Source organism: Palaemon carinicauda, chromosome 12, assembly GCF_036898095.1.
Source record: "Palaemon carinicauda isolate YSFRI2023 chromosome 12, ASM3689809v2, whole genome shotgun sequence".
Taxonomy (NCBI): Eukaryota; Metazoa; Arthropoda; class Malacostraca; order Decapoda; family Palaemonidae; genus Palaemon; species Palaemon carinicauda.
Genome location: NC_090736.1, coordinates 135,166,323 through 135,192,524, shown reverse-complemented (window position 1 = coordinate 135,192,524; position 26,202 = coordinate 135,166,323). Strand labels below are relative to the sequence as shown.

At 38.2% G+C, this 26,202-nt stretch overlaps 1 protein-coding gene across 1 annotated transcript in view; it reads right to left on the bottom strand.

Moving 5' to 3' along the window:
- The window catches only part of LOC137651301 (BOS complex subunit TMEM147), a 46,989-nt gene that overhangs the window by 2,018 nt on the left and 18,769 nt on the right, over positions 1-26,202 (bottom strand). Inside the window, exon 3 of the mRNA XM_068384572.1 lies at positions 16,067-16,288. Within this exon, the coding sequence (XP_068240673.1) occupies positions 16,067-16,288 (222 nt within the window). The remainder of the gene's footprint in view (positions 1-16,066; positions 16,289-26,202) is intronic.

Below are 26,202 nucleotides of genomic sequence, written 5' to 3'. Positions count from 1 at the left end.
CTGTTCTCATACACCTGACAATACAGATTACCAAGCAATTCTTCACTCAAGAGGTTAACTACTGCAATGTAATTGTCCAGTGGCTACTTTCCTCTTGGTAAGGGTAGAAGAGACTCTTTAGCTATGATAAGCAGCTCTTCTACGAGAAGGATACATCAAACCATTGTTCTCTAGTCTTGGGTAGTGGAAGACCACGGTACAGATACCGTGGTCTTCCACTGTCCTGGGTTAGAAATCTCTTGCTTGAGGATACACTCGGGCACTCTATTTTATCTTATTTCTCCTCTTATTACGTTGAAGTTTTTGTCGTTTTTATGTGAAATACTTATTTTAATTGTTACTGTTCTTGAATATTTTATTTTAAATGTTAATTAAATCTCTTATTTCCTTGTTTACTTTCCTCACTAGGCTATTTTCCCTGTTGGAGCCCCTGGGCTTATAGAATCTTGCTTTACCAACTAGGGTTGTAGCTTAGCAAGTAATATAATATAGATGAAAAATAATAAGCAAAATGCAATCCAGCTAGGGACCAAAGGGTAATGAAAATGATAGCCTTATACCTGGCAAAGAGAATGATGTAAACGTACAAAGGTATATTCTGGAGACTTCCCCCATTCCTTGGAACTTGTCCCCACATAAAATCACTTTTATTTCATTCATTAATTTCTAAGGATAAAGTAAGTTGGGTCAAGACATTAAAATTTCCAACCATGGGTTACACAGTTTAGCCTCAGGATATTGCCAAACTTCTCAAGCATTATTTCATAACTAAACGTAAGTTAGTAAGGAGGGGTCTCTCCGACAACAAAACATAATTAGCACTTGGCCTATTTTGGAAATGCTTGAAGGTAAGTTGAAACAGTGTACAATGCAGTAACATAACACAGAACACCTTTTAGTATCTTTTTGACTGAGTAACATCTGATTTTTATGAACCAAAATATACAAATACAAGTTATTTACAACAAAATCTAATTCAATCGCAATATCAACACTGTCAAACTGACATAGTTTTCAATGTTTTGCACTGTATAAAACGATTGTTAAATTTAGTCATAAGGAAAAAGATTTACATTCTACATCAACCATTGCTTATCCAGTTATAAAAAACATAGATATCATAACTGGATCTATATCTATCTCTCTTAAAAGATATTTATACTAAGGTAAAGATTTGTCTGAGTTTTAGCAGAATGTTTCCTTTTGCAATACTGTATAGAAATCAAATTGTATTCTTTAGAAACACTGTACTGTATATTATTATTACAAGCCAAGCTACAACCCTAGTTGGAAAAGCAAGAGGCTATAAGCCCAAGGGCTCCAACAGGGAAAAATAGCCCAGTGAGGAAAGGAAATAAGGAAATAAATAAATGATGAGAATAAATTAACAATATATCATTAAAAAAACAGTAACAGCGTCAAAACAGATATGTCCTATATAAACTATTAACAATGTCAAAAACAGATATGTCATATATAAACAATAAAAAGACTCATGTCAGCCTGGTCAACATAAAAACATTTGCTCCAACTTTGAACTTTTGAAGTTCTACTGATTCAAACTACCCGATTAGGAAGATCATTCCACATGTATGTATTCTTTTGCAATACAGTAATGTACTATATAAAATCTGAATGTATTCTTTTGCAATGCTATATAGAGATCAGAATGTATTCTCTTGTAAAACTATATAGAAATCAGAATGTATTCTTTTGAAATACTGATGATCATCACTATCTCTGGTAGATGAATATCTAAACCTGGAACAATATGAGGATTTTAATAGAGATTTCAAAGCAATTCTTTCAGTGGCTTTCAGACCAGAGTACTTTGAGTTCTTTCCCCTTTTCTAGGGAACATCATAATGATGTTAGCAAGCAGGAACTTTCATTTCCATATCATACTGCTTGTGCTCTAGATTTCAAAGTCCTGCTTTTAAAATTGTTGGGTTTTTCAAAACCTTACACTGAAACAATGAGAATAAGCAATAATGAATACTCAACCCTAGCAGTTTATAGAAATAATAAAGCAATAATGGGAAAAGGAAATAAGGAAACAATCGTGTGCCTGAATGTATCCTCAAGCAAGAGAACTCTACCCCAGGACAGTGGAAGACCATAGCACACTATCCAAGACAAGAGAACAATGGTTCGATTTAGGTGTGTCCTTATAGAAGAGATGCTTACAGTAGCTCAAGTGTCTCTTCTAACCTTACCAAGTAAAAATACCTGTTGAACAATTACAGTGTATTAGTTAACCCCTTGAATGGAGAAGTCATTCCATTTTTTTAATGATTTATATCCTTATATAATCAAGTGGAATGTTGCAAATGAAATTCAAACCAGATTTCACTTAGGTGAATTATACAGATTCACAACTGAATATAATCAGGAGTGTTTTATGTAGCCAACACATTGAGAGTAAAACATTAAAATTACGAGTAAAAACTGATGATAAACTCAGAACTGAAATTTATAGCAGTAATAAACAAATACTGAATGTACAAAATAGTATAATACAGTGTGCTAACTGTCTTATGACCACTTACAATAAAAGTGAATATGATACCATGTGCCCACCGATGGAAAAAGACCAATCTCCTTGGTTTGATGGAGAGACTTTGGTAAAAAAAGAGGGAAAAAAGACGTAAAGAAAGAAAGTGGAATAGGTTAAAAAGTACTTGGGTAGAATAAAAAACTGCTGCGTGTCAATATAACTACCTACTAAGAAAGAAAAAAAGTGAAAACTTTAAGACAGAGATCCTCGAAGCAGCAGCAGACATAAATAAGTTACACCGTCTCCTGAAAGGTATAATGGGAAATGTAAAAGAAAAGAAGCTACCTGATGGATACAGTGACCAGGAACTAGCAAATAATTTTCCCGTATTCTTTAGAAACAAAATTGAAAACATAACCAGATCATTTGTAAATACTCAACATCAGATTAATGATACACCAGGCACACAGACAAAATTAATACGATTTAACAACATAACACAAGATGACATCACCAGAATGATCAAGAAAGCAAAGAAAACAAACTGCACGATCGATCCTAAGCCAATCTCTGAAGTAATTGGAGAGAGAGACTTTTCTAGTCTAGCCGAAATAATAATGAGAATAGCAAATGCAAGCATTGATGAATGTAAGTTTCCTAAATCTGAGAAAATGGCTATAGTCACACCAGTTCTGAAAAATGCACTGGACTACCAGGAATTAAGCTCATATAGACCTATTTCAAATCTATCCTTTGTCTCAAAAATGCTTGAATATGTAATTCTTGAATAACTAGTCAGCCACTTAGAAGTAATAGAAGCTTTGTCTGACAACCAATTTGCCTACAGAAAACTATACTCTACAGAGACAGCCATCTGCTCTGTTGTAAATGATATGCTAGAAATGATGGATGAAAATAAATGTGGTATTTTAATATTGCTCGATCAAGATCAAGCTTTCGAATACCTAAAAGACTACTTGGTTGGTAGAAATTACTGTGTACAAATTGGAAACTCTTATTCATCATATGCACCCTTAAACAGAGGGGTACCCCAGGGGAATGTACTTGACCCAATCTTATTCTGCATCTATACTATTGGTCTATCGAAAATGCTACAAAGGCATGGCGTGAAGTTTAAACTATTTGCAGATGACACACAATTTTACTTCTCCATAAATGATACACATGACACTACTGAAACTCTAAACCGAATCCTTGATAGCGTTAGAGAATGGATGACATTTAAACAACTAAAATTAAATGAGAATAAAAATGAATTCATGGTGGTGGGCAAGAGAATCAGCATGAGAAACTTAGGTTATATTCAAATGAACATAAATAATGACTCGGAGCCGATATCTAATAAAGTTCAAGATCTAGGTGTATTTTTTTGACTATAACCTGTCTCTAAATGCCCAAATAAATAATGTAATAAAAAGTGCTGGTTATCATCTAAGAAATATTGCGTTTATAAAAAAGTACCTGGACGAAAATTCTGTTAAGAAATTTGTGATAAAGATAAACTGTGTTATTACCAGGATTAACTACTGCAACTCTATCTACTACAACTTACCAAAAGTCCAACTTGAGAAATTACAAAACATAATAAACAGAGGACCAAGACTGATAAAAGGTGTCCCACCTAGAGAAAGGATCACCCCTATACTAATTGATTTAAACTGGCTGCCGATTAAAGCGAGAATTGAATTTAAAATATGTACAATAACCCACCAAGTTATCAGAACCGGTCGTCCAAAATACTTAAGAGAATTGCTACATATTGCGCAGCAAACAAATCGTGTCGACACGAGAATAGTTACAGATGGCTTCAAAGTGTTGGAACCTAGATTTATGTCTACTTTAGGCTCCAGAGCCTTTAAATATGCAGCCCCGAGACCATATAATAAGCTCCCACGAAACATTCGAATGATTGAAGGCATTAAGGCTTTCAAAAGGAAACTGAAGACTTTCTTATTTCATGAGTCTTTTGACAGTGACAATTTAACAGTAAATGAACAATATGTGACTTGAAAAGATAAATACTGTGAATGAACAAGGTAAAACGACAGTGGAGGTCCTGTAGAGAGTGGGGTTCCCCTGCTGTATGGGACTGGAAAAGCAGCCATCAAAGTAAAGTAAAGTAAGTAAAGTACCGTAAATATATGGCCCAAAACATTACTACTACTCGTACTTGTTGACTTCAACACTGGCAATTCCCGCTGGGATCCAAACTGCTAAATTGCTGACAAATTTAGCACAGAAACTGAGCAATTGAACTATACAATAATTTGTTTTGTGGGAATGAAGATGATATTGTTCATACCCTTATTTTTCGAACACTCATAGCATTCTGTCATAAGATAACATCGATCTATGCTTCAAATGTTCAAACTCGCAGCAATTGTTTTTATGTTGAACAATCTGACATTTAGTCTCTCTTCATAGTTTGGTTTATGTATTATGACAGATCTATTCTACCATTGTTACTGATTCTAAAAATATCTTATGTTAATTGTTCATTACTGTACTGGGGTATTTTTCTTTGTTGGAGACCTTGGGCTTATAGCCTCCTGTTTTTCCAACTAAGATTGTAGCTTAGCTAGTAATAATAATAGTAGTAATAATAATAATAATAAAAACATTAGAGTGGCATAGCACAGGTAATTCATGTCCTAGTGGTTATCAAGACATATTAACATTAACTTTAGAAGCGTGAGCATAATCAAATAATTCTATTTCAGAATATAATACCAATAGAGCAGTCAGGAAAAAAAAAAGGATGAATCAAACTAGTTCTGTATCGATTAATGTCAACTTAATGAAGTGACCCAGTTCAACAATAAACTAATAAGGTTAAATGGCTATGATAGTACATACATACAAACATATACCAAGGCACTTCCCCCAATTTTGGGGGGTAGCCGACATCAAACAAATGGAACAAAAAAGGGGACGTCTCCTCTCTACATTCCTCCCAGCCTAACAAGGGACTCAACCGAGTTCGTCTGGTACTGCTAGGGTGGCAAAGCCCACGCTCCCACATTATCCACCACAGATGAAGCTTCATAATGCTGAATCCCCTACTGCTGCTACCTCCCTGGTCATCCAAGGCACCGGAGGAAGCAGCAGGGCCTACCGGAACTGCGTCACAATCGCTCGCCATTCATTCCTATTTCTAGCACGCTCTCTTGCCTTGCTCACATCTATCCTCCTATCACCCAGAGCTTCCTTCACTCCATCCATCCACCCAAACCTTGGCAATCCTCTTGTACTTCTCCCATCAACTCTTGCATTCATCACTTTCTTTAGCAGACAGCCATTTTCCATTCTCTCAACATGGCCAAACCACCTCAACGCATTCATATCCACTCTAGCTGCTAACTCATTTCTTACACCCGTTCTCACCCTCACTACTTCGTTCCTAACCCTATCTACTCGAGATACACCAGCCATACTCCTTAGACACTTCATCTCAAACACATTCAATTTCTGTCTCTCCGTCACTTTCATTCCCCACAACTCCGATCCATACATCACAGTTGGTACAATCACTTTCTCATATAGAACTCTCTTTACATTCATGCCCAACCCTCTATTTTTTACTACTCCCTTAACTGCCCCCAACACTTTGCATCCTTCATTCACTCTCTGACGTACATCTGCTTCCACTCCACCATTTGCTGCAACAACAGACCCCAAGTACTTAAACTGATCCACCTCCTCAAGTAACTCTCCATTCAACATGACATTCAACCTTGCACCACCTTCCCTTCTTGTACATCTCATAACCTTACTCTTATCCACATTAACTCTCAACTTCCTTCTTTCACACACCCTTCCAAATTCTGTCACTAATCGGCCAAGCTTCTCTTCCGCGTCTGCAACCAGTACAGTATCATCCGCAAACAGCAACTGATTTACCTCCCATTCATGGTCATTCTCGTCTACCAGTTTCAATCCTATGATAGTAAAACTTCAAAATGACATGTTCATTACTAATGTAAAAATGAGCATAGGAGATTAACAAATTCTAACAGAACAACAAAAGGAGAGAATTCATGGCGATGAGTGAATGTTATCAGTTCAAGAGAATGCCATCTAAAGTAGAAAAGCACTCAGAGTGCAGACCTCCACCACGGCAGCTTATTTCTCAAAACCAGCATGCCTTAGGGTTAATTCGGTCAATCTTTTGCTTGCCCTTGACCTTTGACCTAAGATTTCTAAAATTGAATCACTTAAACATCTCAACAGAACAATTAATCTCAGAAAGTTTCAATATTCTATGAGTAAAATTGTGGCCAAGAAGTTGATCATAAACAAACAAAGAGACAAATAGGGGCTAAAACATAACCTCCTCCCAACTTTGTTGGCGAAAGTAACAATAAACAGGATAGCAGGCTTCAATAGTCAAGATGCTAGTAAGAGTTGAGATTACATCCAGGGACTCGAGAACCTATTCCAAAGTGAAGCTAACACTGGTTATGAAGAAGAATTCCTAGGACACAAAGACAGCTGTAATGAAATTCCCATGAAACCAAACTGACAAAGACTGCTGTAATGAAATTCCCATGAAACCAAACTAACAAAGACGGCTGTAATGAAATTCCTACGGATGAAACCAAACTGACAAAGACAGCTGTAATGAAATTCCTACGGATGAAACCAAACTGACAAAGAAATTCCAATGAAACTAAACTGACAAAGACAGCTGTAATGAAATTCCTACGGATGAAAACAAACTGACAAAGACAGCTGTAATGAAATTCCCATGAAACCAAACTAACAATATGAAATTCCCACGGATGAAACCAAACTGACAAAGACAGCTGTAATGAAATTCCCATGAAACCAAACAGACAAAGACAGCTGTAATGAAATTCCTACGAATGAAACCAAACTGACAAAGACATTGTAATGAAATTCCCATGGATGAAACCAAACTGACAAAGACAGCTGTAATGAAATTCCCACGGATGAAACCAAACTGACAAAGACAGCTGTAATGAAATTCCCACAGATGAAAACAAACTGAAGATGATTCAGAATGCATCACCGCCTAAGAACAAGATACAAGTGACGTTATTCCTAAGATTAATAGGATACAGTACTACTGGAAATTTGCAAACTACAGCAATCTTGCAGATCCTCAGATCACCATAGTAAAGGAATGATTGAACTAAATTAAGTGAAATAAACTTCTACAGAAAGTGTTTGATGAATGAAAACTGGGGTTAAGAAAAGGAAAAAAAATTTAAGGTACTGTATATGACATCCTTTTTTCATACATTTCTTAATATATTGCTAGGTAGGTATCTGTATCTACATCCTGTGAGACATCGACAAAGAGATGGAGCTGGGGGGAGAGTGACTGCTCCCCGCACTCTAGTTTTGGGGTGTTTGAATGTGCATGGATGTAGTACGATAAAGAGTAAAAGATGTGAAATTGGAAGTATGTTTAGGAATAGAAGGATGGATGTATTGGCCTTGTTTGAGACGAAGATAAAAGGAAAGGGTGAAGTGATGTTTGGTGAAATGTCTGGTAGAGTGCCTGGGATTGAAAGGGGAAGAGCGAGAGAGGGTGTGGCTTTATTGCTGAGTGAATGGATGACAGGTAAAGTAGTGGAATGGATGGAGATATCATCTAGGTTAATGTGGGTACGGGTTAGGTTGGGTAGGGAATGTTGGGCGTTTGTCAGTGCGTATGGGCCAGGTAGTGAGAAAAGTGAAGAAGAGCGGAATGAGTTCTGGAATGAATTAACTAGGTGTGTAGAAGGACTGGGTAGAAGGAATTATGTAGTTGTCATGGGTGACTTAAATGCTAGAGTGGGCGCTGAAGAGGTAGAAGGTGTCATTGGGAAGATGGCGTACCAGGTGAAAATGAGAGTGGTGAGAGACTGGTAGATGTGTGTGTTGAGCAAGAGATGGTGATAAGTAATAGCTTTTTCAAAAAGAAAGATAAAAATAAGTATACATGGGTAAGAGTGGCAAATGGAATAGTAGTAGAAAGGGCATTAATGGATTATGTGTTGATAACTAAAAGAATGTTTGGAAGATTGAAAGACGTGTACGTGTTTAGGGGTATGGCTAACGGTACGTCTGATCATTTTTTGGTGGAAGGAAAATTAGTTGTAGCAAAAGAGTGGGGGAATAGAGTAGGTAGATGTAAAAGGGAGTTAGTGAGGGTTGAAGAGCTAATAAAACTGGGGGTAAAAAGTAAATATCAGGAAAGGTTGAAAATGACATATGACGAAGTAAAAGTAAGAGAAACTGGCAATTTAGAGGAGGAGTGGAAGTTAGTAAAAGAAAATTTTGTTGGGATTGCAAGTGATGTGTGTGGCAAGAAGGTTGTTGAAGGCAGCATGAGGAAGGGCAGTGAATGGTGGAATGAAGGAGTGAAGGTAAAAGTGGAAGAGAAAAAGAGGGCTTTTGAAGAATGGCTGCAGAGTAATAGTATAGAGAAGTATGAAAAATATAGAGAAAAATGTGGAAGTAAAGCGCAATATACGTGTGGCAAAGAGGGCAGCTGACCTGAGGTGGGGTCAGGGACTGGGTCAGTCATATGAAGAGAATAAGAAGAAGTTTTGGAAAGAAGTGAAGAGAGTAAGGAAGGCTGGCTCAAGAATTGAAGAGACAATGAAAGATGGAAATGGAAGGTTGTTAAAAGGAGAGGAGGCAAGGAAAAGATGAGCGGAATATTTTGAAAGTTTACTGAATGTTGAGGATAATAGGGAGGCAGATATAATTGCTGTTGCAGGTGTTGAGGTGCCAGTGATGGGAGATGAGAATGAGATAGAGATTACAATAGATGAAGTGAGGAGAGCACTAGATGAAACGAGAGTAGGAAAAGCGTCTGGTATGGATGGCGTGAGAGCTGAGATGTTGAAGGAAGGGGGTGACTGTACTTGAATGGTTGGTGAGATTGTTTAATGTGTTTTGTGTTGTCAATGGTACCAGCAGATTGGGTTTGTGCATGTATTGTACCACTATATAAGGGTAAGGGAGATGTGCATGAGTGTTGTAATTCGAGAGGTATTAATTTGTTAAGTGTAGTTGGAAAAGTGTATGGTAGAGTAATGATTAATAGGATTAAGGATAAAACAGAGAATGCAATCTTAGAAATACAGGGTGGTTTTAGAAGAGGTAGGGGTTGTATGAATCAGATTTTACAGTAAGGCAGATATGCGAGAAATATTTAATAAAAGGTAAGGGGGTGTATGTTGCGTTTATGGATCTGGAGAAAGCGTATGATAGAGTTGATAGGGAAGCAATGTAGATTGTGATGAGGTTATATGGAGTTGGTGGAAGGTTGTTGCAAGCCGTGAAAAGTTTCTACAAAGGTAGTAAAGCATGTGTTAGGATAGGAAATGAAGTGAGTGATTGGTTTCCGGTGAGAGTGGGGCTGAGACAGGGATGTCTGATGTCGCTGTGGTTGTTTAACTTGTATGTTGATGGAGTGGTGAGAGAGATGAATGCTCGAGTGCTTGGACGAGGATTAAAACTGGTAGACGAGAATGACCATGAATGAGAGGTAAATCAGTTGTTGTTTGCGGATGATACTGTACTGGTTGCAGACACAGAAGAGAAGCTTGGCCGATTAGTGACAGAATTTGGAAATGTGTGAGAGAAGGAAGTTGAGAGTTAACGTGGGTAAGAGTAAGGTTATGAGATGTACGAGAAGGGAAGGTGGTGCAAGGTTGAATGTCATGTTGAATGAAGAGTTACTTGAGGAGGTGGATCAGTTTAAGTACTTGGGGTCTGTTGTTGCAGCAAATGGTGGAGTGGAAGCAGATGTACGTCAGAGAGTCAATGAAGGTTGCAAAGTGTTGGGGGCAGTTAAGGGAGTGGTAAAAAATAGAGGGTTGGGCATGAATGTAAAGAGAGTTCTACAGTAGGGTCCCGAATTATGCGAGAATTTGGTCGATTAATGACCTCGTGTAAATGGAAAATCGCGAATTTCGAAACACACAACTAACAGAAATAATTCCATTGTGGCCATGGCAACCAGCAATTTGCCTATTCAAATGTGTTTACTACCCATTTCCAATACTTTCTTTGTACTATACTGTATTTCTTTATAATATCAAATTGTTTTTGTAAATAAATAAAACATTTAATATACTTTAAAGTTCTAATAACTTGAAAAATGGTTAAAAGTACAACCAGGATAGGTGTAAACACCATATATTTCCCGTTATAACACAATCCAAAATACAGACAAATTTTAATGTTTGTCATATCTATTGTATAATACAACTGGTGAATAGCAAAACCATCACTCTATAGACTAGCTTGTTGTATGATTGAAAGTCCAGAATTATCAAAATAAAGGTGATTTTATATCATGCGTTTCCTAAACACGCTAAAAAGCACAATAGAAAACGACAACCAATGTTTTGTTTACGTTTATCTCTGATCACAACGAAGAAACAGACGCATTTATACATCTGTGTTTTTGAATTGACAGCAATTTTACCAAGTATAGATTATATGTTGAATTTGTTATTACCAATGTTCTAATTATTTTTTATTAGAACTTTCAAATAAAGGAAATGAATGCCATTTATGAAATGTTTTTCTTTATGATGCCGCCTGAAACGGAAACCTTCCATTTGTTTACGCTCCATCTTCGATCATAATAAACAAACGAATGCATTAAACACACATGATCTAAGTCATAACTAATGATATTACAAACATTTAGTAAACATTGTTATTACAAATATTTTACTTACCGTATCCATATAAATTCCTAAATTCGTAGCAAAGCTGGACATTTTTTTCCCTATGCGTTTAATCCACAATAGCAAACTGCCGCTAATGACAGAGTGATAACTTACGAAATTCTAAACTGTTACGAAAGATAATTGTCCTTTCCATATCCAAAATACTTTTCCTAACTTCAGTTATAAGTCAACTTGTACCCACCTCAGTTATGGATCCATATGCAAAAAAGGTAAAAGAAGAAATTACTAGGCCTATTTTTAAAGTCACCGAACAATTAGGTTACCGCTATAACGTTCGATGAGAGAGAGAGAGAGAGAGAGAGAGAGAGAGAGAGAGAGAGAGAGAGAGAGAGAGAGAGAGAGAGAGAGAGAGAGAGAGAGAGAGGATGGTTTTAAAGTACTAAACAATAAATATGATAGGTTATAACACATTGGTGTTTATGTAATATTAACTGTATAGATGGTTTGAATAAGTTAAGAAATGGTGTAAATAATTCTTTGTTATTGTATTCGCGCGGAAGCTAGACATCAGCTGATGTGATCACAGCCAAAAGTAAAACAAAAATAAGTTAGCAATACTCGATTTTTAAAACACACCCGAAATTTAACAACATAAGTACATGTTTTATTATAGCGCAATTGACATTTAAAGAGTAAAAATTTTCTGGAATAGAATGGTGTTTCCTAAAAAATAGTGGTTTGCGGACGAAATCGGTTACCGTATTTTAAGCTATGATTGAAATGGATGTATACACGGTATAATTTTTTCGTTTTGTATTTAATTGACACTTCAAGAAAACCGATTTTGGTTTCTTCATCTATTTGTAAGTATTGTATAACGAGAGAGAGAGAGAGAGAGAGAGAGAGAGAGAGAGAGAGAGAGAGAGAGAGAGAGAGAGAGAATCAGCTGTTGTAATTGAATGTCGTGTTTTTGTTTCGTGTACCCTCTGAAGCGAGGAATTGATCGCCACAACTAACAATATTCATGTTAATTTCATTCTTAAACTCAAGTTGCCATATGTGAACTATGGTTTTATTTCTTACGGAGAGAGAGAGAGAGAGAGAGAGAGAGAGAGAGAGAGAGAGAGAGAGAGAGAGAGAGAGAGAGAATTTCTGCCATCAAATCTCTCTCTCTCTCTCTCTCTCTCTCTCTCTCTCTCTCTCTCTCTCTCTCTCTCTAGATTTTATTTTACCGTCTACTCTACAAAACCAATGTTTGTAAATCAAATGTATACTGTTTAAAATATGACAAAATATTGACGACTCGTTACCGAAGTTTAGGCTATTCACTGCCAATAAACGAACCCAGTCTACTCGTGAAAACCTTGAACGCCCAGAGGGAAAAATAAGGCTTTTAAATATACTGTACTAAACAAAAATAATGCTTTAATATACCATCATTAACACTACCATTACAATTATCGTAAGGTTGGAGAAAGATAAAGATTACCGAGAACGTAACCACATTTCTGTTTACATTTTGTCAGCTGGACTCGCACAGTTAACAGTTGATTTCATTGTTGATGTGGAATTTTATCCTTAAATTGGCTATTCATTATGAAATTATGTTAATGAAATGTAATGTTAATATTGTTTTGTAACATTTATTATAAATCACCGTATTTAGGGCTACCAATATACTTAAAAAGACAATAGATTTGATACATTTTGTAGTGCTTGACTCGCGAACTTTGAACAGCCTCGCCGATACAGAAAATTTATTTTTGAAAAATAGCTATCGCGGAAAAGGGGAATCGTGTAATTCGAACACGCTTAATTCGGGACCCTACTGTATATGAGAAAGTGATTGTACCAACTGTGATGTATGGATCGGAGTTGTGGGGAATGAAAGTGATGGAGAGACAGAAATTGAATGTGTTTGAGATGAAGTGTCTAAGGAATATGGCTGGTGTATCTTGAGTAGATAGGGTTAGGAACGAAGTGGTGAGAGTGAGAACGGGTGTAAGAAATGAGTTAGCAGCTGGAGTGGATATGAACGTGTTGAGGTGGTTTGGCCATGTTGAGAGAATGGAAAATGGCTGTCTGCTAAAGAAGGTGATGAATGCAAGAGTTGATGGGAGAAGTACAAGAGGAAGGCCAAGGTTTGGGTGGATGGATGGAGTGAAGGAAGCTCTGGGTGATAGGCGGATAGACGTGAGAGGGGCAAGAGAGCGTGCTAGAAATAAGAATGAATGGCGAGCGATTGTGACACAGTTCCGGTAGGCCCTGCTGCTTCCTCCGATGCCTTAGATGACCGTGGAGGTAGCAGCAGTAGGGGATTCAGCATTATGAAGCTTCATCTGTGGTGGATAATGTGGGAGGGTGGGCTGTGGCACCCTAGCAGTACCAGCTGAACTCGGTTGAGTCCCTTGTTAGGCTGGAGGAACGTAGAGAGTAGAGGTCCCCTTTTTTGTTTTTGTTTCATTTGTTGATGTCGGCTACCCCCCAAAATTGGGGGAAGTGCCTTTGGTATATGTATGTATGTATCTCTACAACAAAAATGTATATAACTGTTATTCCAAAGTTTTGAATAATTAAAAAACTATAAGAAAAACAGAGTTGGAGTTAAAATACAGGTAACTTATGAATTTTATATTGACAATACAAGAATAATACACCTGTTTCTTAAAAGAATTCTTGCTTTTCCATCAAGGGTTGTAGGTTGCCAAGTATTAATAATAATAATAATAATAATAATAATAATAATAATAATAATAATAATAATACTGCATGTAGCATACTTTCATGATATCAAATGAGGGACAAACTTACTATTTTTGCAAGAATTTCAAGATGGCATATTTCAAGAGATATAAAAATCACTTATTCAAATATGAAACTTGAAGTAAAATTATTACAGTTAGTGTACTCTAACACTGAAAAGGAATGCTTAACCATGTACAGTGCTTGGGAGATAAAACAGTCCTGCTGTACCGGTAAGGAGTAAGAAAATTATGAGGTAGTCCATGACACTTTAGAGCGACTGGTTAACCCTTTTACCACCAAAGAACGTACAGGTACGTTTCACAAAACTCACCCCTTTAACCCCATGGATGTACCGGTACGTCCTTGCAAAAAAATGCTATTGAAATTTTTTTTGCATATTTTTCATAATTTTTTTTTAGAAAATTCAGACATTTTCCAAGAGAATGAGACCAACCTGACCTCTCTATAACGAAATTTAAAGCTGTTAGAGCAATTAAAAAAAATATATACTGCAAAATGTGCTTGAACAAAAATAACCCTTGGGGGTTAAGGGTTGGAAATTTCCAACCAGCCTGGGGGTAAAAGGGTTAAGAGTTGAGAGTATCGCAGGAAACACAAAACACAACATTGTAGCAGACTAAGTTAAAGCAGCAAGAGTGGTGTACGAGTACTTTATTGCCAATATAATTCTATTTTTCATATTCAAACAATTATAGGGTAATTTTTGTATAAGGAATGGTATTTTCAAGATAAAAACATTGTAAGTTAGCTTTATTCTAACTCGAACTCTAGTTTTACTGTTTTATTATTCAAAACTTTGGAATACCAATTATATAATTTTTTGTTAAGATGAATATTATCAAGTATTGTAATATATTTTTTCCACAGGCTGTAAAAAGTGCAGATGAACATTCTGAAATGGTCAGAATTGTTACTTTAAATCTCACATTTGTAAGTCCAGGATAATTCAAACATTTTCAGGATTCTGCTACATGTTCAGAGATTACGTAACACTAGTTCTGTATGGAAGTGGAAGGATCTACATTTGATATAACAATCAACTCTACCTTTGCAATTATTTTGAGTCTCACATTATCAGTCATAAAGAGATGCTCTCTTCAGTGAACTCAAAATGGATTTTAATATTATTTAATCTTAATTTAAATGTAGAGATTAGAAGTACTATACTTTAGAAGTGTAAAAGTGCAAAGTATAAATATAGTATAAGGATATTCTTTGCCTCTGTAATAGGGTAGATTGCTGTGAAAGTACAGTCATTAATATTGCATTGCTCATAACAATATAAACACTATATACTGTATATAAAGTATATTCGCCACTATCCCTTGCAAATAACTCATATGACTATCAGAATCTACTCAAATTCTGAGATAAACAATGATTTCCAAAAACCAATCAAGTGTAATTAAAAGGCAGACTACATTCACATACTGTACAGAAAAAACTTGAGCTCTCTTGATTTGAGACAGTGAAATATCACAAACCTTGAAAGGAATTTGTCCTTTTCTTAACTGTACAAACCAGAATCCTTCAATAGGGTATGGCTTCAGCAAAGATGGGAAGGCTGTTAACCCCTTTTACCCCCAAAGGACGTACTGGTACATTTCACAAAACTCATCCCTTTACCCCCACGGACGTACCGGTACATCCTTGCAAAAAACTGCTATTTACATTTTTTTGCATATTTTTGATAACTTTATGAGAAACTTCAGGCATTTTCCAAAAGAATGAGACCAACCTGACTTCTCTATGACAAAAATTAAGGCTGTTAGAGCAATTTAAAAAAAATTTATTGCAAAATGTGCTTGAAAAAGAAAATGCCAGGGGGTTAAGGGTTGGAAAGTTCCAAATAGCTTGGGGGGTAAAAGGGTTAAACTTTTAACAAGATATTTATAGCTACTGGCAGGATGACAGGTATAAACACTGCCCACACGACAGTCAGCGAGACACTCACTTTCGACCTTAAGCCTAGAACTAGCAGGGTGGGTGAGGTGTTGCTATTATTATTATTGAAGACCTGGCCTCTCTCTCTCACTTGCACCAATATGAAACTAAAGTTAATTAGTCATTAATATCTCAAATAAGAATAGGATAAGAAAAATGAACAAATATTACTCACCAAACTGATGTTGGCATCCAAGCTTATCTGGATATATTTCCAATCAAATTCCAGTCCTCGAGCCCCAACCCAAAGTGGAAGCGTTCTAGTCAGGAGGAGATCTGCCGCTGCCCACCCGAGGCCAGTTATAAGCACTTTAATATGTCCAGAGCCTGAAACTCTGCCCATGACTACGCTCATTCCCATCACATCACCAAAATCCACAGTGGTTTTCACTATTTCCTGCAATAGACAGTATTTAATAACAGGTCTTATACATACATACATATACCAAGGCACTTCCCCCAATTTTGGGGGGGTAGCCGACATCAACAAATGAAACAAAAACAAAAAGGGGACCTCTACTCTCTACATTCCTCCCAGCCTAACAAGGGACTCAACCGAGTTCAGCTGGTATTGCTAGGGTGCCACAGCCCACCCTCCCACATTATCCACCACAGATGAAGCTTCATAATGCTGAATCCCCTACTGCTGCTACCTCCGCGGTCATCCAAGGCATTGGAGGAAGCAGCAGGGCCTACCGGAACTGCGTCACAATCGCTCGTCATTCATTCCTATTTCTAGCACGCTCTCTTGCCTCTCTCACATCTATCCTCCTATCACCCAGAGCTTCCTTCACTCCATCCATCCACCCAAACCTTGGCCTTCCTCTTGTACTTCTCCCATCAACTCTTACATTCATCACCTTCTTTAGCAGACAGCCATTTTCCATTCTCTCAACATAAATCTTATAAATCACGTTAAACAGTATGACTTCAATCCAATACAGCGTATAGTTTTAAAGCATGCAGTACACATATTAAATAGGTTATGTTCATAATATCAGAAATAATTCACAAGTGCCAATTGACATGAAAAAGAACATTAATATCAAGAAAGATCTCCTCTCCACAGAGCTAAAAGGCAATGCAATCAATGACTATTATGAGAGTGAAGAATTCCCTTAACTGTATTACACAATTGAACAATTCATTGTTGTCATAATCAATAGCTTTAGCTCATCCTTTCATTGGAGTATAAGTCAAATACATTCTATCTGATCTTTCTTGTCCTAAACTATCATTAGCATTATGCATTTATCCAAATATCACAAATTTTTAAGTAATTTGTATTTTTCCTAACATACTTACCTAGAACTACCTTCTTAGGAGTTACTGGTTAACTCTACCTAACCGACCAGCTTTTTGTATAGTTATCTCCCTCTTCCCGTTTTCTACGGGGTCAACCTCTGGCAGTGTGGTACATGCCCCGAGGCGACCCCGGGGTCAGGCAGCGTGCTAGCTCAGGTCGAATCGCCAGTAAGTTTCTGGTCGCGACGTGCTTTTACAAATTACTATAAAGACTGTTCAATGTTCTAAGATTGCTAGGGTGGGGCCAGATAGAAAAAGCAGGGTTGTCAAATCTATGGGTAAATTAGGCCCTTTAAATGCTTCCCGCAGAGATCATTCTTCTTAGTGGCCTGGTGGTAACATCCTTGCCTGATGAATACCAGACTGGGGTTCGAGTCCCGCTCAAACTCGTTAGTTTCTTTGGTCGCAGAAACCTCGTCATCCTTGTGAGCTAAGGATGGGGGTTTTGGGGGAGCCTATAGGTCTATCTGCCGAGTCATCAGAAGACATTGCCTGGCCCCCCTTGGTCCTAGCTTAGATGGGGAGGGGCTTGAGAATGGATCACAATTATGTAATAAGGTCAGTCTCTATGGCATTAACCTTCTTGATAGGGCAATATCACTGTCCCTTGCCTCTGCCATTCATGAGCGGCATTTCAACCTTTAAACCTTAGACTTTGAGATTCAAGGAAAAAGCGTCGGACATCTTCCAAAAAACACAAAGCAAAACAAAACACGTCTGACCAACGCAAGTGCTGAGGAGGAATGGGGATGAGGGTGGGGAGATGTAGGGGTAAAGAGGGGAGATGTAGGGGTAAAGAGGGGATATGTTGATGAAGGAGAGGTCTAATTGGTGAGGGATCTATGGTCGTGGTTCAATCACGCCCCAGTTTTCTATACAGACACTCAAAAAGTGAGAGAGCTAGGTTTATTCCTGGCATTCCATGCATCTTTTTTTTTCTCTGGTATATTCAGCAATAACTATGCCTTAGAAATGGTGCTAGAGGAGCATTTCACTGGGCAACACACGTCCCTCGCCCAGAAATAGATTTTTCCTTCGTAAAAATCCCTTTATTAAGTGCACCCGTTCGTTTACTTTATTTGATTTTCATTCCTGTTTCTATTTACTCTCTCCCAATTACATACTGTATATTTTTCATCAGCCTTTGTATTAAATATTGCAATAAAAGATTCTAGTAGCATGTTTAGTATTTTTAAACTCAATTAATACTGGGCTGTGGCACCCTAGCAGTACCAGCTGAACTCGGTTGAGTCCCTTGTTAGGCTGGGAGGAACATAGAGAGTAGAGGTCCCCTTTTTTTGTTTTTGTTTCATTTGTTGATGTCGGCTACCCCCCAAAATTGGGGGAAGTGCCTGGGTATATATGTATGTATGTAAACTCACTTAGCTTTTGATGGAAAGCAAAAAATGGTGTTAACAATTTTGTTTAATCAAATTCATTTCTTAAAGTATTAAGAAAATTATATCAAAACCATGCTTGTAATAACACACTCAAAGACCCTTCAGTTGTCTTTCCTATCTTTCATATTAGACAAGAATCCACAACTTGATTTCACATAGAAGTTATTTAGGTTCTATCTCAAAACATTGCAGTCCAGGAGTAGGATTGCTAACAAGGAATGATGGGAGGAGGATGGGAGGAGGATAGGTAGTGGTGGTGGTGGTGTGGGGGGGGGGGGGGGGGTTGAGTAGCTATACTGAACGACACGTAGTAACGGGGGATTTTGAGGAGGGAGAAGTCTAATTGGAAAGGGATCTCTGGTAGTGTTTTCACTCGCCCCAATTTTAATACCGACACCTGTTAGGGGTGAGCGAGCTGGGTATATTCCTGGCATTCCATGCAACTTTTTTCTCTTGTATATTTAGCAGTATTTATATCTTAGAAATGGTGCTTTAAGAGCAGTTCACTGGGCGACACAGGTTGAGCCCAGAAATAGATTTTTCCTTCATCAAAATCCCTTATTTAAGTCAGACTTTCTAAGGATACAAGGACATACTACCTCTATGATAATAACCCATTTCTGAGGTCCCAAATCATTCAGAAGCAAAGTATGATGTCTTGATAGCTATAATCACTTAAACCATATCCTTTAATCACAAATGATGAGAAGGTAGTATCAATTTCCTCGACCCTCAATATCAATGTTCACAAGATAATCCCAAATTCATTCTTAGCTTAGTCATTTGTAGGTCAATACTATACCACGATGCCTAACTTCTCAAGATACTGATGATGCCGATGATTTTCAACAGCCTTTATGGCCTTTCTTGTGGTAAAGTGTTAAATATTCCTTTCATATCACTAAACACTAGCCACACATATTTTCAGGAACTGGATCAAATAAAGATATCATGTACTGCAGTCTGGTAACTGTCTTATGTGCAAAGAAAAGGTTTTAAAAGACCAAAGTAAAAAGACATTTCAGTAAACTTCGTTTTAGTACTGAAATGGCATTCTAAAGGTACTGTACCAGAAAGACTCACCGAGTGATATTACACCACAATGGCATTAAATGAAGGATGAAGGCAGTCGTAGGTTTATTAGAAGTTTGACATAAGTTTTGGTGTCCATGAAGGACATGCACAGACATACACAGAGTCCTTTACTTTGCTGTTTACCATAATAGAGAAAGAAGCTACAACGGTGCAGGAAAAGGGACCCTGGGATATACTTTAGTCACATAACCTAATCTTAACAGTAGAAAGCTGGTGGAAATGTTTATGAGGTTAAAGAATGAATTGGAAAGGAGAAGACGGACACTCAACCACAGTAAGATAAAGTTAATTGTGACTACTGTATTGCATTTAGGAAATTGCCCGTGGTTGCTATGGGCAAACTCTGTTACATGTAAGTATTATAAGTGGTTCTTTAGATTACAGAATATACACAAAGTTGATTTCAGATGCCTGAAATGGATAAAAAGGGCAAATGGCAAAGAGAATGTCTCGGACAACCCTGCTATGATGTACGGACATGTCTTACAGGCTGAAGATTCATTTCCGTTATGTGGAAACACTGGATTGTGAACCAGACTCCTAGTTCCCAATCCAGTGTTTTCACATAATGGAGTCATGAGAAAAGTGATAAAAAAAGTTAAGAGACTGCAAGTTGAATGAAATCATTTATAAACTATTGGTAAATGAAAATCTCCTATTAGTAGAGAACAAAGACTTATATTGGATACATACAACCAGTACAGTACTATTCTGTGAAGTAGAAACATGGGCACTGATAAGAAATAAAAATGGAAGTAATTTTCATAAGCTATGACATCTTATGTTAATATTTATACGGTACATATTGTATGGCGGGACGATTACATTCCAACAAAAAATTGGTAGACTAAATGTTAGGATCACAAAGACCGATACGGTTTGAACATATAAGAAAGAATGAGGAAAAGTTGCCTAAAAAGTCATAGATATGTAAGTAGCTGAACAAAGACTTGTAGGAAGGCCCAAACAGTCATGGAAAAGGTGATAGATAATGACCTAGACTTGAAGGGAGTTCATGAAGACAAAGTATAGAACAGAACTTATTAAAACTCAAGAGGAATTGTCCCATTTATTCTAATCTGAAGGAAAAAACATGTTTTCTGTTGTATATAACGAAGGGATAACCTTAAACCCGTGAAAATAATTGCTCTTTCAGTAACATTTAAGCCAGCTGTAGGGAAGCAGCATCGTCGTCGGGGAATACAACGATGAATGTATGCAAGTCAAGACGAAAGCCAGGTTAGTAGGTTGGCCAAGGCACCAGCCACCCATCGAGCTACTACAGCTAGGGTGCTAATGGGTCCTTTGAGTGACCAGATGGTACAACAGTAGATTTCTCTCTGGTAACAGCTCCTTTTTCATCTGGCTATACAAAAGCCCAATAGTCTAGCCTATTCTCTACACATTTTATTTCATAATATGCCTTGACAACACTAGGCAAAGTGAACAATTCTTCTTCACACAAGTGGTTAACTATTGTGAATGTTCAGTAGCTACTTTCCACCTAGTATGAATAGAAGTGACTCTCTACCTATAGCAAACAGCTATTCTAGGGCCCTTAAAACTCAAACCAATGTTCTCTAGCCTCCAAGTTCTCTTGCTTGAGGGTAGACTCCAGCACACAATTCTATCTGTTTTCTCTTCCTCTTGTTTTCTTTAAAGGGATCTTTGGGCAAGCTTAATAGAAGGGCCATGGGTACCCGTGGTTTATCAAGAGGTTGCCTTCTCTCTTCCTCAATGGTATTCATTTTCAAAACTACTGTTACTATAGGTACTCTCCTTCCTTTAGTTGAAATGGCTATCCTGGAGGGTACTAAGCCTTACATGGTGTGTTGACTAATCTTATCAGACTTTTTCTCTTTTATCTATGAATTGCATTTTTATATTTTCAGTATACAATATTAGTTATATAGATATTATTTTTGTAACCATTTCTGTGAGTTTGTTTTCAAGTATGATGAAACTTTTTTAATACCTTTAATTCTTATCCTGTCTGGAGATATTGAGCAGAGTCATCTAATGCATTACAATATTTGAGGACTTCAGTGCATGGCAATATCAGAGACCTTATGGTTGCCTCCAGACAGTCTGATTTTCTAACATACAGTACTCAGATACTTTGGCTCCTCAAATGAGGCACTCATCTGAGCTGCTTATTACACATTTTATGATACCTGTAACCTTGAAACTGAATGCCATTTCTACGGGAAGGGGATAAGGGTACTGAATATTGTAACAATACCCTACTCCACATAAGTCATACTACGAATGTGGATATCAGGAAATTTAGGTCATAGAAGTTTGTGTTTGATCTATCGGAATTCAGACTTGGATGATTCTATACTCAACTATCTTTTTACCACTATGGTTAACCCTTTCACCCACAAAATGGACGTACTGGTACGTTTCACAAAACGCACCCCTTTACCCCCTTGGATGTACCGGTACGTCCTTGCAAAAAACTGCTATTTACATTTTTTTGCATATTTTTGATAACTTTATGAGAAACTTCAGGCATTTTCCAAAATAATGAGACCAACCTGACCTCCCTATGATGAAAATTAAGGCTGTTAGCGCAATTTAAAAAAATATATTGCAAAACGTGCATGAAAAAGAAAACGCCTGGGGGTTAAGGGTTGGAAAGTTCCAAATAGCGTTGGGGGTAAAAGGGTTAAGATACAAGATGATAGAAAGACCTCTTTGGTGCATGTTGGGGATTTCTATGCTCACCATAGGGAGTAGTTAACTTCTGTTTCTTTTACTTAAGAGCATTTTACTAACACTACTCCCATTCATCCTCATCTCCTCCCACACCTATTGACACAAAGGGCCTAGGTTACATTTCCTCAGTCGTCTCTATCTTGAGCTATTAATTCAAAACTTCTCCATTCATCATCTCTTACTTCACGCTTCATAGTCCTCAGCCATGTAGGCCTGGGTCTTCCAACTCTTCTAGTGCCTTGTAGAGCCCAATTATATGTTTGGTGAACTAATCTCTTGGAGAGTGCAAAGAGCATGGCCAAACCATCTCCATATGCCCCTCACCATGATCTCATAACCATATGGCACTCGAGTAATCTCTCTTATAGTTTCATTTCTAATCCTCTCCAACTCCTATTGACAGACAGCAAAATAAGGAATGGCATTTAGGATTCCTTTCCATATGTAAGTGATCTCAAGAACAATCTATAGAAGCAAAATTAAAAGATCCACCACCAAAAATAGACATTCTGGCCCATAGATCAATATAAGATTGAAAAGCATGAATAATGAACATTTACAGCCCAACAAACAGTTAAAGAAGGTCAATTTAACACATTAAAAATGACAATACAAGATCCTGGCTAAAAATATAAAAAGATCAGGGACATCGATAATCAGTCTTTATCTGATTTGGATGATAAATCACACAAGCCAATGGTGAGAAAAAATCAACGGTCGCGGTAACTTCAATCCGTCAAGATTGAGAGGCCGGTAATGCAAGTCCAGGTTTGTTAATGATTCCCATAAAACACTCGAAACCAAGGTAATATTTTATGGCATTGGTAGATTCTTTTTGAATAAGGATTTCCAGCATAACCCTTTTACCCCCAGGGTATTTGGAAATTTTCAACCCTTTAGCCCCAGGGGGTTATTTTTTTCCCAGCACATTTTGCAGTATATTATTTTTAAATTGCTCTAACAGGCTTAATTTATGTCATAGAGAGGTCAGGTTGGTTTCATTCTCTTGGAAAATGCCTGAATTTTCTAAAAAAAAATATCAAAAATATGAAAAAAAAAATTTTTATAGCATTTTTTTGCAAGGACGTACCGGTACGTCCATGGGAGTAAAGGGATGGCTTTTGTGAAACGTACCAGTACGTCCTTTGGGGGTAAAAGGGTTAACTTAATAGGCTCCAAAAAGCTGTTTAACTTAATAGGTTCCAAGAAGCTGTTTGTAAGTTTGTAAGTCAAATTTTTTAACAATTTTGACATAAGGTTCACCTAACCTGAACCCAATGCCTATGGGAGGTGTAGGGGTGAAGGGAGGATAGTCGTTGTACGGGATGTTGATGAGGGAGAGGTCGGGTAGTTTGTAGCGCTACGGCCAAGCGTCCTAATTTGCTTATTATCGCTCCGACTGTTATCTTGTATAGAATAAAAACGTTTGGAAATGGTCTACGGATCTTAAATATGTGCTTAAACGCGCACTTTTATGTTTTTTGCCGAAAACCCTAAATTACCTGAAAATTTGTGGCTCGAGTTCTTACTCCGGCCACGAATCTTCTCGCTCCCGTAGTAGGTAAGGGGGGGGGGGAGCCCCCTGGGTAAGGATACGGCTTTTAGCATAGGTTAGGTGGGTTTTTTAAGTTAGCTTCTCCCGCCAAAATTGTTTTTAGAACGACGGCCACAGTTCAGGATATTCCAGTTTTCCACGAACTCGATTTTAGAATGACGGCCACAGTCCACCCCACTTTATAATATTCCCATTTTCTATGAATGAAAACGGATCTGGCCGTCACCCTACAAAGGCTCCGAGAGGTCTAACTGGTGAGGGACCTATGGTCGTGGTTCTATCACGCCCCAGTAACTATACCGACACTCATTGAGTGAGCGAGCTGGGTTAATTCCTGGCATTCAATGCATTCCTTTTTTCTCTGGTATATTTAGCAATATTTATGCCTTAGAAATGGTGCTTTAAGGAGTATTTCACTGGGCGACACAGGTTCCTCGCCCAGAAATAGATTTTTCCTTCATCAAAATCCCTTAAATAGTCAGGTTTTACATGAAAAAGATATCAGGCTATTACAAATGACCTTTTGTTTACTGTATTAAATGATATCATATTGTTATATTAGAGTATTTCTTTATCTTATCTTTATTTTCAGTTGTAAAAGTTGGAGAGTTGGGGACCTTCTGTATGCAAACAAGAAATAAAATATTAAGAAAATGACAAATTCGAAGATAATTTGTATTTTTCCTAACCATACAAACCTTAGCTATTTACACGGTGGTAATTCCTTCGGCGTAGCTGAATGACGAGCCATAAAAGTTTTAACGAGAATTTACTACCCCGCCGCTAGTTAGCGGGGGGTAGGGAGGGGTAGCTAGCTACCCCTCCCCCCTCACACACTGGTGAACTGATTCACTTCGCTTAGAGATAGGACTTCACGGGGGACAGGGCTGGCGGGCAAATATGTGTAAATAGCTAAGGTTTGTATGGTTAGGAAAAATACAAATTATCTCCGAATTTGTCATTTGTTCCGTAATCGAAATACAAACCACGCTATTTACATGGGGTGACTTAACCCTTAGGTAGGGGGGAAAGTCCCAACCTTACTGGCTTTGGCTTTGCCCGGGGACTCAGAACCCGAGTGAGCAGCACTCGAGAAAAGGAGTCCCTGCACCTCGCAAATTCCTTGCTCCGCAAGGAACGTGCGGCCTACATAAGCTTGTGTGTGAAGGAAAGAAGTGCGACTCGTCCTAGGAAGTTGACCTTAAGTCCTTAGATGGAAATCTAGGTTAGGACGTTCCCAATACCACCTCGTCAGGGTATGGGGGACGCGACAGTATTATATTAATACTAGGAGCACAAGGAAGCATGGTTTACCTGCAGTGGTTTGAGGTCAACTATGCAGAGAACCCAGGATGCTGCTTTCCCCAAGAGAGGGGAGGATGAAGAAAAGAGTAAGGGCCAGACATACTTTTTCATTCATGTAGTCTAAAACCGGGTAACAATGCCCTCAACCTTCTGCTACCTGTCCATTAAGGAGCCTGAGGTTAGACCAGCTGTTGTGCAGCCACCACAGGCCCGATAGAGAACGTATCGAGGCTCCTGTGGGTCACGTCCTGCAGGTAGTGGGCTCTGAAGGTCGTTTGATGCTTCCTGACCCCAGCTTGTAGCACCTGCATCACAGAGAAGTTTCTCTTGAATGCCAGGGACGTTGCGATGCCTCTGACATCGTGTGCTCTAGGGCGACGAGACGGAGGAGGGTCTGGATTCAGGGCATGATGGATGACCCTTCGAATTCAAGCTGAGATGGTATTCTTGGTGACCCTCCTCTTCGTCCTTCCCGTGCTCACAAACAGGGCTTGCACGCGAGGACGGACTGCAGCTGTTCTTTTAAGATAACGCCTCAGACTCCTTACTGGGCATAGTAGGAGCTGGTCTGGGTCATCTGTTACAGAACAAAGACTCGAAACCCTGAAGGAGTCAAACCGTGGGTCCGGAACTCCTGGATTTTGAGTCTTAGCAACAAACTCAGGGACGAACCTGAACGTTACCTTCCCCCAACCCCTTGAATGGGCGACGTCGTACGAGAGACCATGAAGTTCACTGACACGCTTGGCTGACGCCAGAGCGAGCAGGAACACCGTCTTCCAAGTCAGGTGACGATCAGAGGCCTGGCGTAATGGTTCGAATGGAGGTCTCTTAAGAGCCCTGAGAACCCGAACCACGTTCCATGGAGGAGGTCTCACTTCCGACTGAGGGCAGGTAAGTTCATAGCTTCGTATGAGCAAGGAAAGTTCC